Below are 19,100 nucleotides of genomic sequence, written 5' to 3'. Positions count from 1 at the left end.
CCTTTCCAAAAATATTTTGACTTTCCTTGTTTCATTACTCAGATGAACCATAAAATCCTTTTTTCAGTCACGATCCAAGGAAAGAATATCTCGTAGGAATTTTGAATTACTAGTCATTTAGAGAATTCTCTAAGTAAAACTGTCCCTTTCACTCATGCTATGAATCCCAGCTTAGGTTTTTCCTACTGTCTCATTTTGTCCTCATGCTCCTGGGTTCCTGAGCTCTGCCTGGAAAAGGCTGCACTGAGGTGGAGCAGGTCCACGCCAGCGTGTTTCTATTTGCTCCGAGGCCGCACTGCTCTCTCTTCCTAATTCTCTCTGGATCACACCTTTCACAATTCCTACTCATCCAGCCAGAGAAGCTCTTTTCTGAACTCACTTAGCTTCCTTCCTACACTTTACAAATGTGTCTGTCTCCTATACCTGTGTTTCAACTCTACCTTCATTGGCTTCCTCTTCTTAAACCTTGGATTATCCATCGTCATTCTCTTCACACCCAACCGCATTCCCCAACACCTGCACCTCAGTATCTCTCCCTGGGATCCCCTCCCACTGCTGACTCAACATCTGATTCACCTGACTCACCTCTGCTGATAAACAGACACCTCCACGCACTATCTATCCCCTGTTCCTCCTCTGTTCCCTTCCAGTTTTGCCTGTTCACCCCTTAGTTGGTGGAATTCAAAGACAGACCATGACTCCCAACTGCCAAATCCAAAGGCTTATTTTTAGTTAATATCATTGTCCTTGATCTTTCTACAGAATCTACTTCCTCTACTTTGAAACTCCTTTCTTCACATGATATGATTATGCTTGTACACCAGTCTGACTTCTTTATCTTTGTTCATTACTTTCTCTCTTCCTCCCTTTAAATGTAGTTTTTAAAAAAGATTCTATCCTCAAATCCCCCCCTCTACACTTTTCTCCTCCCTTGTGTGACTGTGCTCTGTCACTTCAGGTGTGTTCGATCCTTTGTGACCCTGTGGACTGTAGCTCAGCAGGCTTAGTCCATGAGATTCTCCAGGCAAGAATCCTGGAGTGGGTTGCTATGCCCTCCTCCAGGGAATCTCCCCAGCCCAGGGATCGAACCTATGTCTCCTGCATTTCAGGTGGATTCTTTACTGCTGAGCCACCAAGGAAGCCCTCTTCCTCCCTTTAAACAATGTCATGGTTTTGATGCAATCCCATCATTTCTAACCCTCAAAGAGGTCCCTCATCCAGGTATCTGGCTTACCTCAGGCCTCGGTATATCTTTCTAAACTCCTCTCACCTTCTCCCCTACATATTGTATGCTTCAGCCAAAGGAGTCTGTCTTAAGAACTATTGCATCCACAAATCTCTGAATGTGCAATCAAATGTAGCCTGATTTTAGCACCCAGCTTGAAACAATATTCAAAAAATAATAATCCCACTATTCTCTGGCTGCAATGAGATAATTCTGTGTCTCTCACAGGATTCTACCTCTTTAGAGTGGGCCTATGAGATTGCCATTTTAGAGATGTAAAACTACTCACCCAACCAGCTTGACCTAGATGAAAAGTGGCAAGATGGTGAACCCATTAATTCTTGGGATGAAAAGTTTATGAATAAAGAACAGGATGTCTAAACCTCCAAGGAGCTGGTCCCAAAGCTAACAACTCAAGTAGGAATAAGTTTATTGTGAAGTGTTTGCTGTCATCTTGTTCTTTTTCCTAACTTTGAGTTTATGCCATTTCAAAAGTTACTTTGACTCACGGTGTCACTAACACTATGCCACAGTACAAATGGTGCATGAGATCTTTTGCCCTTTTCCTTGGACGTATCTTGCTAACTGTAGGATTCGATCCTCATTCCAAAACAGACTTAGGTTTTGAAATGAGTAGAGTATTATTCTTTGAAGAGTGTTTCACCTGTATGCAAGTTCAGGAGCTAGGATGGAGAAATTATTTCAGTGGGTTATATGAAAACATTCATGAAGAATATTTTCTACTTGCAGAGTATTCTGCTTTTTTTCAAAGAGCTATTTCTAACTTCAGCTAACCCGCAAAACAAGATGAGAAAACCAGCACTCAGAAAATTAACTGACTTGCCCAAGATAACTCAGAAAGCAAAAGGTTGAGTTGAACAAAGAGGCTGGCTAAGTAACTTCCAATTGTCCTGAAATCTACCCCCTGCTGGTCTTCCCTGATGGCTTAGATGGTAAAGAATCCTCCCATAGTGGGGGAGACCTGGCTTCTATCCCTGGGTTGGGAAGATCCCCTGGAGGAGGGCAATGCAACTCACTCCAGTATTCTTGCCTGGAGAATCCCCATAGACACACGGTCCTGGTGGGCTACAGTCCACGGGGTCACAAAGAGTCAGACACGACTGAGTGACTAAGCACACACACCGGTATATTTATATAGTCTTCTAAACAGGAGGAATTTCTTTCTCCCTGACCCCAAATGTTTGTTTGTTTTTGTAGAACACAAGAATTAACAGATCATCCTCATTATCTAAAGGCAGGAAAAACACTGATTTGGTAATGGATTCAACACATTTCCATTATCTGCTCCAATCATGCCCAACAATAAATTCAGGAGAATTCAGGAAAGCAGCCTTTTTCTATTTAACAGATTATATGTATTTCAAATAAGGAAGGGGATATTCGGGGTAGACACTGACAAGAGAATGAATATAAGCATGTAAGAACTAAAGAGAATTAAATCACACTTTTCTTTAAACTTGCTCTAGGGGGAAAAAGTCTGAACTCTTTTGAAAGGATTTCCAGGCTAGTCCCAAGTTCAGTTCAGTTCAGTCGCTCAGTTGTGTCCAACTCTTTGCGACCCCATGAATTGCAGCACGCCAGACCTCCCTGTCCATCACCAACTCCCGGAGTTTACCCAAACTCATGTCCATCAAGTCAGTGATGCCATCCAGCCATCTCATCCTCTGTCATCCCCTTCTCCTCCTGCCCCCTCCCAGCATCAGAGTCTTTTCCAATGAATCAACTCTTTGCATGAGGTGGCCAAAGTACTGGAGTTTCAGCTTCAGCATCAGTCCTTCCAATGAACACCCAGGACTGATCTCCTTTAGAATGGACTGGCTGAATCTCCTTGCAGTCCAAGGGACTCTCAGGAGTCTTCTCCAACATCACAGTTCAAAAGCATCGATTCTTCAGCGCTCAGCTTTCTTTATCATCCAACTCTCACATCCATACATGACCACTGAAAAAACCATAGCCTTGACTAGACGGACCTTTGTTGGCAAAGTAATGTCTCTGCTTTTGAATATGCTCTCTAGGTTGGTCATAACTTTCCTTCCAAGGAGTAAGCGTCTTTTAATTTCATGGCTGCAATCACCATCTTTAGTGATTTTGGAGCCCAAATCTACTACCAAAGGTCATATTAAAAACTGATGCTTTTCCACATGGTCATATTTGATTATCACTTAAGTAGTTCATAAGCAAACATAAAAGCTTCAGGATTAAGCAATAAGAGAGGTCTTCATCAAAGTGCTATCGAGTAATTGGTGGGATTTTTGCCACATGGATCTAAACGTATGGTTTCCTAGAAACTAATGCAAGAACTAAACTGAGCTTATAATTGACTAATAATGATCTCATATGGCCCACGTAGTCTTACCACTTTTTCTTTTAATTCACTGTGGGGCCGGATTTAAAACAAGTGTAACGACTCATGAGCTACCTGCAGGTATCCTGGAAACACTGAAATGGAATCTGTAACTTTTCACCATGGGGAAAAAATAAAGCTGCTTTAATAGAGAGTTCCAACATGTCACCAATCTACAGGGAATAATCCAGCTTTCACTTCTTCTGTTTGATTAAAGCCTTCTTTTTTTTGAAACACTAGTGCAGCACACCCCCAGTACACTTGGGTTGTTTATTGTTGGCTTATGACAGGGTCACACCAGGTGTCCCAGGGTAAGAAATAAGCCATTTTACAACTGTCAGATGACCAGAGTTGTTTCTAAATTATTAGTAATGGAATTACCAGATAGTCCCAAGTCAAAATTAATTCTGGAATACTTGTGAATATAGAGGAATGATGCAAGAAGTAAATATGTCTAGAAAGTTATAATCTGATAAGTCAAGTATTACAATTAAGAGTAGCAACAAGGTTTGGCACTGGAATTGACAAGGGTAGATCTCCAGCCATTATCTGGCTGTGTTAGGCAAATCAGGTGCCAGTAAATTGAGGGGCAGGGTGGTTAAAGAGGGTTGATTAGTGGCTCATGTTAATTTCCTATAATGCTCAGAATAATATTCTCTTTATTTCTTGTCATCACAGAATTCCACAATAATAATCTCTTGAGTTGCATTTTCTTTCTGTGGACAATCAAGACAGAGTCAACAGTATTCATGTTATCTATTACAACCAAGAAGTAAAACTATAGTTTAAGAAAAATTATCTGCCATTATATTGTGACTTGACAACTTATCCACTATTAGATAAAAACAAATTAGTTCTGGCAGATTTGGGACTTGGCAGTTCAAAATATGAATAGCAAATGTAAAAGCATGAAAATGGCATTACTATTATGTTTTAAGAGGATAATACACCTTTAAAGGGTGCCAGTGATTACATACTGTAAACAACTGCTGCCAATCAATTTAGAAAGTGGCAGGCAGCATGTCAATGTAACATGGCAAATTCCATTCAACCAACCTAATGCTTCCTACTCAAGTCACTATTTCTTAACGGGAGCAGTGGGGCTGGATATCATCTTTGCACTTCATAATCTGTTTCAAATTGCAAAAACAGACTACAGCATGGAGAACGCAGGGCATTTCCAGGAGTCCTCTGAAATCTGTGCAGTAACAGTCTCTAAAATCAAAATGAATTCTGAATGTTAAGGTCACTTTCTGACCCTATCCTGCAACAAACTGAGTGCTCTCACAACCTAGTCAAACTGGACTTTAATTCCCAACTGCTCCACCTCTCCACAGAATACACTTGCAAACTGTGGTCATGTGGAATGAAGAAATGGAAATTTTCTCTATGATCTGAATGAATGAATATTCACGGGTTTCACTAAACAGCATTTAATAGCATTCTATTCTTGGAGTTTTTAAATAGCTGAATATTCAGATATGCACATGCCTATTTTCTTTTATTCAAGGGTCCTCAATTCTCCATTTCCTTGAATTCTTTAACGTATTTTTAAACAATTATACTTGAGTGATATTTTATGAAATTAGATGCTAAACTTTGAGCTAATCATTATTTTAGTCTCTTTTTGATGGTAATTTAATAAGCATTTCATTCTTCAATCTCTCTCAGTTACTTATTTTTTTAAATGTGTCTCTCAGCTCATAACTCATAACCTGGGACTTAATTTTGTAAGTGTATCTCAGCTGAGATAAACGGGATGGTCTGATATACTTTTTTGTTTTTTATTATTGGGGTATATTGCTTTGCAATGTTGTGTTAGTTTCTGCTGTACAACACAAAGTGAACAGCTACGAAAGTGAAAAGTGAAAGTGTTAATCACTCAGTCATGTCTGACTGTTTGAGACCCTATGGACTGTATAGCCCACCAGGCTGCTCTATCCATGGAAATCTCCAGGCAAGAATACTGAAGTGGATTGCCATTCCCTTCCCCAACGGGTCTTTCTGACCCAGGGATCAAACCTGGGTTTCCAGCATTGCAGACAGATTCTTTACTGTCTCAGCCACCAGGGAATCAGCTATATGCATATATATATATATATATATATATCCCCTCCCTCTTGCTGCTGCTGCTGCTAAGTCGCTTCAGTCGTGTCCAACTCTATGCAACCCCATAGACAGCAGCCCATTAGGCTTCCCTGTCCCTGGGATTCTCCAGGCAAGAACACTGGAGTGGATTGCCATTTCCTTCAATGCATGAGAGTGCAAAGTGAAAGTGAAGCCGCTCAGTCGTGTTCGACTCTTAGCGACCCCACAGACTGCAGCTCTTCCATCCATGGGCTCCTCCATCCACGGGATTTTCCAGGCAAGAGTACTAGAGTGGGGTGCCATTGCCTTCTCCGCCTCCCTCTTGAGCCTCCTGATAAACTTTGAAATGTCTTGACCAATTTTTACATTGAAGAGACTACACATCTCATCATCCCATGAAAGGCCATTGCTGCTGCCACTGTACTGGGGACTTTATCTCAAAGTTATTCATAATGTGGACAAAGGCTGCTGAATCCCAAACACATCAGGTTTTCACATGCAGAACCCCTCATAATCCAATTCTAAATACCAGACTGGGACTACAAGTAAAAGGTTATGACACAACCCCATTTGTTGTTTCTTTTCCCCTCAAGAGACACAAAGTAAATTTAGTTGCAATTTCATTTCTTCTAGAGGAGTTTCTAGGATTCAACATAACATTAAATTTTTAGCCTGTCTCTTTAATTTGAGAAATTGTAAAAACGACGACAGATGGCACACAGAACTGACTTATGTCCTCTATTCTTTACTAAAGAAGGGAGTGCATGGAAACTTTGATAAAGGCAGAAGCTACAGTATGCAGGTCACTATTAAAATCATCCGGTGACTCTTTGGACAGTTAGGAGCAGAATGTTCAGGCTTCCTTTTTTAGACATTCTTGAAAACCAGCGCTATGGTAGCTTGCCAGTGGTGATCACAGCCCTGATGTTCAGTACCCTTCTGTCCCAATAAGAACATGATGGATGTGCCATTAGCTCTGAACCTCTGCAACCTCTGAAATTACCTCTCTTCCCACCCCAATCTCCCGCCCCCCACCCCTCAAAATCATTATGAAATAGGAAGAACACTCAAGCTTACAGTTAATTGGAAACATTGCAAGAGAAGAGGAATGCTTAGGACAGCATGTCCACGGGAAAATAAATCACCCAGTATTGTTATTTAATGCATTGTGACATCATTTCCTGAAATTAAACAGAGATGACACCAATTCAGACGATCTCCAGTATAAGGTTCCATTCAAATAATTCACAGATGTTTTCTCCCGGCAAGCAGGAAAACAATGCAAAGGCTGAGGCCATGGGCGGCCTCCCTCGGCTGCGTGTTTGCGGGAGGCTCTTTCTGTTGGTGTTTTTCAGCTGTGTGTTCTGCACAGGCGTCTCCTCACAGGCATGTCTCAGCCCATGAGCCTCACTCATATTCCGTGCACATCTGTATCCCTGAACTCGAGAAAGGCCATCTTTCACTGTGTAAGTAAGGCCAACGTTTTCTATTTGGTATTACGTTAGCCGATAGCAATTAGTATTAAAGTAGATGGATCTCAGAATCATGAGGGCACTAATTTCCAAGTAGAAATAGCTAATATCCCTGAAATACTGATTCAATTAACCATTCGAGGCCCTTAAAAAGATGTCTAACGATGGACATTATCACAGTGTCTCCATGGATACGCTTGTGGAAATGGACAAGTGGAGAAACTGGGGTGGAGAAGGCAACACCACATCTATGACCTGTGGTGATTTCGTGAGGTACCAGAGACCTTAAGCGGCAGGAGTCCCAAGCACACAGCCAAAAGCCAAAGCACTTGACGTCTGTGCCACACATTACAGTTTACAAACTGGCACATCATCTGAGCCTCACAGCCCCGCAACCAGCTAAGTAGAGCACATGTCTACTCTTCATTTCATAGGTTTGGAAATAGGTTCAGAGGTTGAATCACTCACCCAAGATTACAGAGCAGAAACCTAAGCCTAAAATTTCACATCCAGTGACCCTTTTTACAAACCCACACTGTGCTGTCTCTCAAACAGCCTAGACTTGAATGCTCCAAGGAAGCAGAGACTAGATTCTGTTCATGTACTGGGACCCTTATGGGAAGGGGAGGTTCTCTACAAAAAGGAGGCTCTGACGGAGGCATTATGAAACTACTCCACAGCCATTTTCTTCTCTACCTCCCACTCCATCCTAGAAGACTCACCAGGATGCTTTGGCTTTCTGTGGGCACCTAGACTCTCTGATGAGAGCATCTAGAATCACTGAACAGCCATCTGATGTTTGCGTGCCTGTGTGCTAAGTCGCTTCAGTCATTTCTGACTCTTTTGTGACCCCTTGTACTATAAACCCATCAGGCGCCTCTGTCCATAAGATTCTCCAGGCAAGAATACTGGAATGGGTTGCCATACCCTCCTCCAGGAGATCTTCTTGCCCCAGGGATCAAACCTGCATCTCCTGCAATGGCTGACGGTTTCTTTACCACTAGCACTGCCTGGGAAGCCCTATCTGACATTTACATGACTCTAGAAGGCAGAAATTAGACTATGTTATCTCCTGCTGACTTGTTTGGCAAAGTCAGTCTCTCCATCTCACAGAGTCCCAGGAAGGTATGTGATCATTTTGGTTGCCCAGTTCTACTGGTCAAAGTCTCCTGGTAGCTATTCAACCAAATTAAAAGATGAAATTATAGCTGTTTTCCATTATATACCGATTGCTTTCCATTATATACCCAGGCACGAAGCCGAATAGTTTACATTGTCTCATTTAATGCCTGTAACAACCCTACTGAGTTGGTTCTAAAATTATCCCCATTCCATAGATATGGAAAGTGAAGTCCAGAGACCTCAGTGCTCAAGATCAAAAATCTACTGCTGCAGATTTCAGACCTTGTGCACTTAACCTTGACATGAGAAAAGAAACCTCTTAACCTCCTTGAGAAAAGAAACTATTTGAATCTATATAAAATGAAGAGAAACCATTAAAGGGCAAAATAGTCTTGCCTTCCTCTCTCTCTCATTCTCTCTTCTCTGTGTGTGTGTGTCTGTATACACACATACAATAAAAAATTTGAGATGACTAGATTGACTGTGATATGGTCTTGAATTCACTAAAGAAGAGATATCTTTCTCTATGTAACATGGAACTGTATTTATTCATAATTTGGGTTCACTGTCTCTGTGAAACAATATATTTTAAATCACATTTTCATTACTCAAAACAGACCTTCACAAAATCCCATGAAACGAACTCTAATAGGCAGGGAGTGAAACCAGTGAACACCTGAGAGACAGGCTTCATTCCGGTTCCTTTACCAGCAGAGACATGGCAAGAGGCTAAGCATTTTTCCATGAACAAAGGGCAGAGTTTTTAGAACCTGCAGTTTCCAGGAGGCTGCAGGATATTGTATCACTTTGAAATAAATTTACTTCTGATTCTGTACACATAGCTTTGAAAAAAGTCCCACATCCGCTAAGGGTGAGCTTTATCCCTATGTTTTCAAATAAGAAAAACTGTAGTCAGAAACGGGTATGAGCAAGTGGTGTCTTTGTGTGTGAGCACTTCCTGTTTTCATTCCATGATCAAATATATTCTTTGCAGCACAACTAGGGGAGCTCTTGAAGGTGGCAAGTGGAGGTGCCTGAGAGCCTAATTGAGTACACTAAGGGCTTCTTGGCGTGGAGGAGTTTTTCATGGTTAAGAATAAACCGTCAGCCCGCGTATTATTTCTTGCTGTTTCTTTCTTTAACTATCTTTGAAGTCAAATAAAAACAGTTGTAATGGCAGGCTTACTTTTATGATATCATAATCTCCATGTGTTAGGGAAAAGAATATACTTCCCTAGGATTTCCCTACGATTTTTTGCCATTGGGTACTTTCCAGGGAAAGCACATACATTCCAACAGATTCTTTCCTCCATCTTCACTAGATTTCTTAGTCTGAGAAGCAAGGCAGAGCAGTCCACCAATAACAGAGGGGGTAAGAGTAACATACGACACATTTCGCTGGTTGAATTTCTGAAAAGTATTTACTTGGATTTATTTCCTTAAAATTACGGTGAGGATTTAAATATGTGGATTTATTTCCTTAAAATCACTGTGATATTTAAAGGACATTCTGGAAATTGGTAGTTAGAAACTAGAAACTAATTATTTAACTTCAGACTAAGCAAGTTTAAAGTGCTTAACTCAATATGGAAATTCCTCAATTCATCAGAGAGTTTGGTTTATTACGGCCACCTTGGATTTAGTTTAAATATTTTCCTCAATATCATCGATTAGCTGTGAGTTTATTACCTCCTCCCCTAAAGCTGGCGGTGCATAGGAATTTGAGAGAGTGTTTTAACTGTTACAGTTGTAGTGGAACTTGTTCTTCCAAGAAAACTGAAGGTTAATGATTTTTGTCATATTGAGACTAAGACTTAACAATTGCTACAGTTGGCCTTTGTTGAGGTGGGGTTCTTTTTTCTCTGGGCCTTTTGAGGTATTCAGAATAGGTGACAATAGCTTGCAGTTGAGAACATATGTAGAGAGACCCCTGTGGCTTATTGGGAAAAGTTGCTCCATGCTGGTTGGGTGTTTGGAAAAAAAAAAATACAACCAGAGTTCTTTTATGTTCTGCTAGTTAATGAATGCATGAATGTCAAAATGGGCCAATGGCCCATTCAGGGGGCAAAGCCTCAGCAACCCCCTTCTTTAAGAACACATCCTGAGATCCAAAATACATTTGCTTAACAAATTAAAATAATGAGATAATTCAATTAGCTTCTTTTTTTAAAAAAGAAAGAAAAAAGGGTACATCGGGGATTATTGTAATACAAGAGCAGGTCATACTGCACAAAGGGGAACAAACCAGTTTGAAATAATGTTAAAGAGACTAATAATGAAGGAATGCACATTGAATCATGCACTTGTAAAGAAATTTACATGAAATAATAATTTAGACTACATCTATTTTCAGTGAGCTAGAGCCAACATTTCACTTTGAAAGTTGAAATTAATTAAATGACAGAAAAATATAGTGGGGCATCTCTATTTCCAAGGACTTCCTCATGCCTGTTAGTGCATAAGAAAAGGGGTCTAAATTAACATGTCGCTAGTTAGGGGGCTCTATTCTTGGTTTCTGCGCTCAGAATTATAGCTGAGTAAATCTTTCAGCTCATTAAAGATTGGAAAGTAAAAGTTTTACAGAACCATCCTCATCAAGTTACTGAACCTCTTCCCTGCAGCTGGGGTGATGCTGGGATAAAGAGGGAAGATGTTGTCAAAGGGAAAGCTGAGGAGAATTTCCTTACATACAAGGAAGGTGCAGGAAAGGCTAGGGAGAAGAGCAGAGAGAGAGATGGACAGACAAAGCCAGTGGAGAAAGTAATAAAGGGGCATGGTGTAAAAGAAGGTTCTGGGGAGGAGAACAAAGCCCTTAATGAAAAATAAAAAGGAAGCGGGGTCCTGAGAGGAGAGGATGACCAGGGAACCTGGGGCAGAGCCATGCTCTGAGTGTAACCAACACACGAGTGCGGAAAAGCAGCCTGCAACGTGCAGATCCTGAAAAATGGAGAAAAGGCAGGTCCAGAGAACTTAATGGACTCAACTGAGGTTCAGCCAGGACTCCGGAAAGCTGAACTCAAAATGTCAGTTCCCAACTCTCCGGCTCAGGTTCTTTGAGTCTTCTCTCCCCATCATAAGGACAGGCATTAATTAAAATTTTCAGCTGGACAGAGAATTCTGCACAAAGCCTCGTGCATATTTATCTAGATGAAAGCACCCTCGGGGTGGGGAGAAGATGCATAGTACATAGTGCTGAGTGAATAGTACAGCCACAAGGAGCACCCAGGAATCAACGGGTCTGCACAATTCCTCGCCTGCAGTCAGGGTGCACAGTGGGTTCAACCCAGGATGACAGGGAGGTGGCCAGTGAGGTAAGACACCAACTGGCCAAGCAAGAGGTCCCACAAGCTCTGGATACTTAGAGGAATATTCAAGGCACAGACCCAGGTGGTAAAGGAGAGAGTTGGCTTTAACAGAGAAGTGTAGAGTAAGTCTTCTCTATTTGGAAAGGTTGCAGGAGCAGGCAACTTTTAAAAATAAGTGAAGCAAACAGCACTTTGCTTCTCCTATTTCCTCCCTTTGACGCTGAGCATTTTGATGGCAGAGGTTGTAAGGTTGATATGCAACTGTTCATGGTGATCATGATTCTAGCAAAGTCATCATAATGTGTAGAAAGGGCACTGAGTTGGGGTCAAGGAAGGCTTGGGTCCTGATCGCAGCTGGACCTTGAGCCAATCACTTCCTTTTGTGGGTCTGAGCTTCCTGGTTTGTAAACAAAGCAGCTGCATTCTCTACGATTCTGCTGTTCTATGATGTTGGTTTTTTTTTGACTAAGGGGCTGAAAATACATGGGGATGTTTGCTTGAAAAGTAATTGTTGAACTCTCTACTTTCAACCAACGAAGCTGAGCACGCAGGGAGACACAGGGAGGAAATCAAACAGGTGAGCTGGTGGGAGAAGGCAGTTCCCTGCCATCTACTCGCCCCACCCTGCCTTTCTTACTTGCTACTCTAACCAAACAAACCTTCAGTTAAAAATGAGAAACCCCTCCCCTCGCACTCATTCGACTTCCAAATTAAAAACATTTTACAGGTTAGTAAATCTCCAGCTGAGGTGATGTAGCAAAGAACAGCTGTGAAGTAATTTTGATAATGATGAGAATAATAACCACATGGCAAGGTTCAGGGCTTTGCTGTTGCAGCTTCAGTGCTCTTGAATAGATAAAAGTGATTAAATACTCCTGATTATCCCTGACCAATATGTAATGGATTTACAGCCCTTTCAATTAGTCAGTATTTGCTTAGGACTCATTATTTTGTCTTTGGTTAAGTAATCAGCCCAGAGACGGCATGTTCGGTCTAATTCCTCTGAGCCCAGTCAGTGCAGGGCCCTGACCTTTGAAGTGGCCATAGCTGCAAGGCAAGAATAACCACTGCCACGGCAGCCTCGTTGGTACTCCCAGCTAATCCTGACACCACCGGCCAGATCGATACACCTTAGTTTGCTACTAATGTCCTTACATCAAAATGGCCGATTTAGGAATGTGAATCTATCATGTTGCCCTCCCTGCTGCGCCCCACCCCTCGCCCTTTGGAGCCCTGCTGGAAGAGTCGCTCAGCAGCCACCGCCATAAATAAACGTGGAACCTTGTCCTGGACTCATGACACTGTAACTAATGTCATTCAGCATGGCAACCCACAAGTTGGATAATCAAAGACCTTCAGCTTTCAATGTGCTACTCTATTTTTAAGCTGCAGCCTAAATAGAATGGCCTGAAAACAATCTTATAGCAAGAAACAGCCTCTGACATCTTTACTATTTTCCCAGAAGTTTCAAATGAAGACTAAAATGCAAGCATGTAGTTCCTCTGCAAAAATATATTGTAATTTTTTGGTCTTGAGGGTCTCAGTCAATGGTATATATATATATATATAAAATGACACATAAAACCGATTGCAAACAGGAAAATAAACTGTTACTTGGAAAATGTTGCACATTGTTGATCTCTCCCCATAAGTGAATGGAATCGGCTTATAACATAATGGACTTGAACCGCTAAAAAAAAGTCTTTGATCTCTACCTTAGAAACAAAGGCATTATAGCACCTATAACCCTTCTGTGGTTGTCATATAAACACGTGACATGTTGCAAGCTGCTTCAGCAATTAGAGCTGCCCCTGATACCAAGCACTTGGACATACATGTGGCAAGGTGCTTTTTTTTTTTGCCTCCTAAGAAGATGGCTTTCGTTAAGTGTAATTGGCAACATTTATGGATTCATGAGCTTCTCACAGCCATTTCCCTTGGTAGCAGTTGTATTATCTGAAGTTGCTCTCATACCTTTTTGCATAAACAACACATTTACTTAATATAGACTTTTTAGATCTCTAAATCATTTTGAATACGGTCCATTCCTGACCTGTGGAAATAAAAACTCCTCCTTTCTACAGGGTGCTCTTTGGGTGGTGAGAATTGGTAAAAACCTCAACTGCCCTGTTAGGCATCAGATTTCAAGAAAGGGAAAATAGGCACCTTATTTAAAAAAAAAAAAATCTGTATGAGCCCATCTAATGTGCTAGGAGAAGGCAAAACAACAAAACTTATTTTTCTCTTTCATCTTGACTTACTGTGAGATGCTGGAAGAGCCATGCTCTCATGATATTTGTTGCTACTTTGGGGAAAATGCCTCTTTTCTTCTGACGTTTTTTGTCCTTGTCTGGATCATCATCGTCACCTGTGCCAGGTGAAGCTACACTGTTGTCTAAACCATCCCCTAGTAGAAAGAAATGAAAATACATTAGAGAAAACATAGAAAGGGTGCCAACAACAATAAGCAGCTAATGATGAGCTCAGCTAAGCTTGTTGAAAGAAATCCATTAAGCGGGTATATTCTCTTTCATTAAAGTATAATTGGAGACACAAATATGTAAAAGACAAAATTAAACCAGGCCTCTTCAAATGTTAATTTTGTGTGTCTCACACTCTCCCATATCATTAATTCAATTATAATTGTGCTCTTGACACAGTGCAGTAGCTCTTCGTCAATTATGGAATCCAATGTGGGAAAACCGCCATCAGAAAACCCATTCGGTGAAAATGCATCCCCATGCCCAGAGTGAACACATACTGTAGGGTAATCAAGTTAAATGTTCTGTAGTCTATATATTCTAGGCTGCCTGCATAGGTGACAGTAACTGTGTCACTGTTCATTGCACATAACACACTGCCTGCTCAGCCCCTCCTAGAACTGTCACCTCCCAAGCACGCACATTCACATACTCCTCAGATGACCCTGGACTCAGCATCCGCGTGACATGAAAACTTTTAGCTCTCTGCACCACTGATCATTATCATTAAAAAACAAAAAAGATGCACATCAAGGTAGGGTGCTCACTTAATCAGAAGTTTCTATCAACATCTTTCTCTTCTGTGCTTTTCTCTGGCATTAATTGTGCATTAGCAAAAATCATTTACTTTTAACAGTCATAGTTATTTTTTCTTGCCCTCCGGCAAAAATGCCTTGAAAGCCTGCCTGGAGGGCATCTAAATTATGTATCTGAAAAACTCTTCTGGCAAGGCATTGCAGGACCCCTACTTTCTTAAAATTCATACGAGCACGTCTTCCTGTTTTTGGGAAGGCATCAATCAAGAGGAGCAATATATGCCATATCCCTACATTAATATTTGAACTAATAACTTTAAAAAAAGGAAAGAAACAAGATCCGACTTGTGGCATAATCAAATGCAAAATAAATGAAGAATACGGGGACAGCACTGGGGCTTTATAGATGGCTGTGTTTTCCTTGCACATCATTAGCCTGGAGCCACACGAAAGAGGAAAACAGAGAAGTGGAGAGTTTATGCTCCCTGCTGGTGTTTAAGAAGCCAGGGTCCTGGAAGAACATCTGGGAATTGCGCTGAGATGGGGGTTTTTGTAATTTAAGAATAGACATTCATTAGCAGTAAATGCCATAAATCCCATGCTAAGTAAAAACCTTGTCCAAGAAAGCCTAAAACAATAAACTCTGCGCTCAATGTAGCCTGAGCTAGACGCTCCGCAGCTTCCCCGGGAATGCTATAGATCCACCAGCTCCTCCCCAGGCCAGCTCCCTCCTCCTGGACTGGGCCACACTGGGGACATCCTGCCATGGGCCCCTTGCCTTCTAACCTGTCCCGACTGTCTGCTCTGTGGGCTTCCCTATACCTGTTCTTTTCCCTTCTCGCCGCAAAAACCCTCAACCTTCTTCGACCAGAGAAGCAGAAAAGCCACAGCAAAGAGCTGGCAGATTAATTTTATTGACATTTCCATTTTCACTGCAATGTGATACCCTCCATCACATGGAAGAGATGACCCTCACTATTTACAGACTGACAGGCCACTTCATTACAACCACCCTGCCCCAAGGCAAAGCAGATCCCTTCCATCTGCCCAAACACTAGAGCATGACCCCGAAGTTGCTGTTCTCTTTTTCTTTGCCGTCTGTTATGATAAAAAAAAAAAAAAGAGTGAATCGAAAGGACCCCAAATAGTCAAAGAACTAATCAGGAGTACAGAGAAACAAAAGGCATTTGACTTATGAATCCTGGCTGGATGGAATCTAGTCTTCAGCTGCCTACCCTCCCTGCACACTCATGTACACCAGGGGGTCACTTGCACAAGGACACACACACACTCCACACACACACACACACACACACACACACACACACACACACACACACACACACACAAGCTTGAGCAGAGACACGCGTACACACTTTCCACCATGCCAAGGAACTGCTGCAAGGCAAATTCTCACCCACACTAATGGCTTCTGACTGCTCCTTGGCAACCCTAGCATTTTAACCTGGGTGGATGTGCTCTCCAAAATACAGACACTGGAGCGATCTCATCAGCTGTTCATGTGACACAGATGGAGAGTGGCTATTAGGAGCCAGGCAGTGGGCCTTGGGGATCTGAGGTACTGTTCTGTAGCCTGAGGCGATTTTGAAAAGCAGTACCCGGAGATGAGGGGGGAAAAAAAAAAATCCACACTGCAAGTGCAAGTTTGAAGTCAGTCAGTCTGTCTGTCGACCTACCACGGATAAAGATATCTTTGTCTCTGGATGGAAAAATCTATGCGGGCTATCTGGATGTACATTTCGGATAATGTATGTATGGAATGGCTCTTCCTTCAATGTCTTCCAAATATAAAAACACACACTGTAAACAATGCCTGTGTGTATATATTTCTTCCTAAGCACATATGGTTTCTGTGTATATGTTTAAGCTGAAATTGTCAGGATTTTGTTAAAATCTCATTTTAGCTTTTTTGATAGATTTTTTTGGATATACTTATTTTAAAAGGTTAATGGCTTTAATTAAAGTAAGTTCAACAACAAAAAAAGACACTTGCCTTTTTTAACCCAATCAATGACCTTAAAAAATGAGAGACAGTATTTCCATGGAGTATTTTCTCTTGCTAAAAAGGAGAGAGGGTTTCTAACACCTTCAAATTATATGATTCACTACATTTAGCTCAAGAAAAAAATATAGCTGGATTGAGCATCCTTTGATGACTGACTTAAAACTGGAGAAGACAGGAGCATTACATGCACTTTAATATAAAGCAGTCCATTTTATACAAATGTTGCTAAATATTTGAATTTGAATCCACTCTGACAAATAATTATAGAGAAAAATGAGTCTATTTTTATAATAACCAGATACTAGGCATTAGATTTTTTAAATTAATATTATTGTTTATACCTCTATAAAGATGGGAATTTCCTTTTCCAAACACACAACAAATTTGTTTTTCCAATGGACTGTGAACCAACTCCAGCACAGAGGACTAACAACAGCTATTTTCCTTTTAAAAGGCAACCATGTGATCTGCACCCTAAAACAAAATCGTGCAAATGATACTAAAGAAACCCTTAAAATGCATACTGTCTCCTTGTTTTAGGGCTGTGTGTGTATTGGGATAGTTGGCAATCCTTGACATGGATGCCAAATGAGTTTCTGTGCCGAAAAGGGTGGGTATACGGGCACAGATGCACGTGTCAAAGGAGGTAGAGGAGGTAACGGCATATATCTCAGCATCTGAAGTTAGGGTTCACGAGTGTGGAGTCCTTGGCAGGGGCAGGACTGTGTCTTGTTTATCATTTTATCCTGAGAGAACACCTCCAGGTCTGAGCCAGAGCAGACACCCCAGTGATTGTCTGCCGTGTGAGTGAAGGGCTGAACTTCTCAATGAGTTTATTCATGGATCCTCCTCTGTCTTTGATAATCCCACACTGGACGACTGCACTCTTCGTGGTACTGAAGGGGTTGAGTGGACTGCCTGAGTGCACAGGTTAGCATGCATGCTCAGTCGCTCAGTTTTGTCTGACTCTTTGTGACCCTATGGACTGTAGCCCACCACGCTCCTCTGTCCATGGGATTCTCCAGGCAAGAATACTAGAGTGGGTTCAATCTCCAGGGGATCTTCCCAGCCCAGGGATTGAACCTGTGTCTTCTGCACTGGCAGGCAGATTTTTTACCACTGAGCCACTTGGGAAGCCTGCCCAAATGCATACAGTCACTTCCAAACACACCAGGAACAACGCTTCTTTGAAGAACTCAATCCCCATTAGAGCCTTTTTGAAGGGCTGACCCAAGGCCATTCCACCAGCGCTGCCACCTCTGATGGGAAAAAACTAAAGACTACTGGGCGTGCTTTCTTTAAAAGGTTGCTAATCCCTTGACTAAAGGCATAATCTAAGTTTGGGGCAAAGATACTCAAAATAGCTACATGCTTCTGAATGTACTGCATGTGACCATGGAAAGAAATACTCAAGCCTGTGGATAGATACCTTTGAAGTAGACTAAATTATCAAGGGAGATTGTTAAAAACATGGTTCCTCAGGCCTTATCCCAGACTTACTAAATCAAAATATCCTGAGGCAGAGACAAGGAATTTGTATTCTTAACAAGTTCCTTGGGTTTGGTTATGCAATCAGCCTAGCACAGATTCTTCAACTGGCTTTTAGAAGCCTCCGAACTAGATGTCAACCCACTGCAGTACTCTTGCCTGGAAAATCCCATGGACGGAGGAGCCTGGTGGGCTGTAGTCCATGGGGTCGCAAAGAGTCAGACACAACTGAGCGACTTCACTTTCAATTTTCACTTTCATGCATTAGAGAAGGAAATGGCAACCCACTCCAGTGTTCTTGCCTGGAGAATTCCAGGGACGGCAGAGCCTGGTGGGCTGCTGTCTGTGGGGTTGCAAAGAGTCGGACACGACTGAAGCAACTTAGCAGCAGTAGCAGCAGCAGAACTAGATTACCTTCTAATTTGAGTGAAGATGAAACCTCAGGAGCAGGCACATTGTTAAAATTCTATGCTACTGCCATAAACGGGGTTAGTGGTAACAGCGAACAACTACAACCTGTAGGTTCTTGACCACCCAGCTTCTCTGTCTTTGGGATTTTCTCAGCAAGAATACTGGAATGGATTGCCATTTCCTCTGACAGGGGAATCTCCAGGAGATTCTTGAGTCTCTTGCACTGCTGGTGGAGTATTTTACCACTGAGCCACTGGGGAGGCCCCAACTACAACCTGACCTGGGCCTTATTCACTGTGGGAAAGCCCTGGTGCTCTCCATCACAGGTACTGGTCAACACAAGGTGGTCCCACCCTATCTTCTGGTGGTGAAGGTTAAACAGAAAGACGCTGTAGAACACCGGCTCTCAAAATACAGGCCAGCACCCTTTAGCACTAGCAAAGAAATTGCAAGAAATGCAAATTCTTGGACCCATCTCAGACCCACTGTATCCAAATCTCTAGGGATGGGGCCTGAAAATCTGAGGGTTACTAAGTACCCTGGGTGATTCTGATGATGCGCAAGCTTGAGAAGCGCTGCTGG

At 41.9% G+C, this 19,100-nt stretch overlaps 1 protein-coding gene across 5 annotated transcripts in view; it reads right to left on the bottom strand.

Moving 5' to 3' along the window:
* The window catches only part of MEIS2 (Meis homeobox 2), a 225,975-nt gene that overhangs the window by 144,308 nt on the left and 62,567 nt on the right, over positions 1 to 19,100 (bottom strand). For all 5 annotated transcript variants that reach the window (XM_068965916.1, XM_068965915.1, XM_068965917.1 and 2 more), the window contains exon 8: positions 13,839 to 13,984. In XM_068965916.1, coding sequence (XP_068822017.1) covers positions 13,839 to 13,984 — 146 coding nt within the window. The remainder of the gene's footprint in view (positions 1 to 13,838; positions 13,985 to 19,100) is intronic.

This window comes from Capricornis sumatraensis, chromosome 2, assembly GCF_032405125.1.
Source record: "Capricornis sumatraensis isolate serow.1 chromosome 2, serow.2, whole genome shotgun sequence".
In the NCBI taxonomy this organism is placed as follows: Eukaryota; Metazoa; Chordata; class Mammalia; order Artiodactyla; family Bovidae; genus Capricornis; species Capricornis sumatraensis.
The sequence above is the reverse complement of the archived record's forward strand: the minus strand, read 5'-3'. Positions and strand labels throughout refer to the sequence as shown.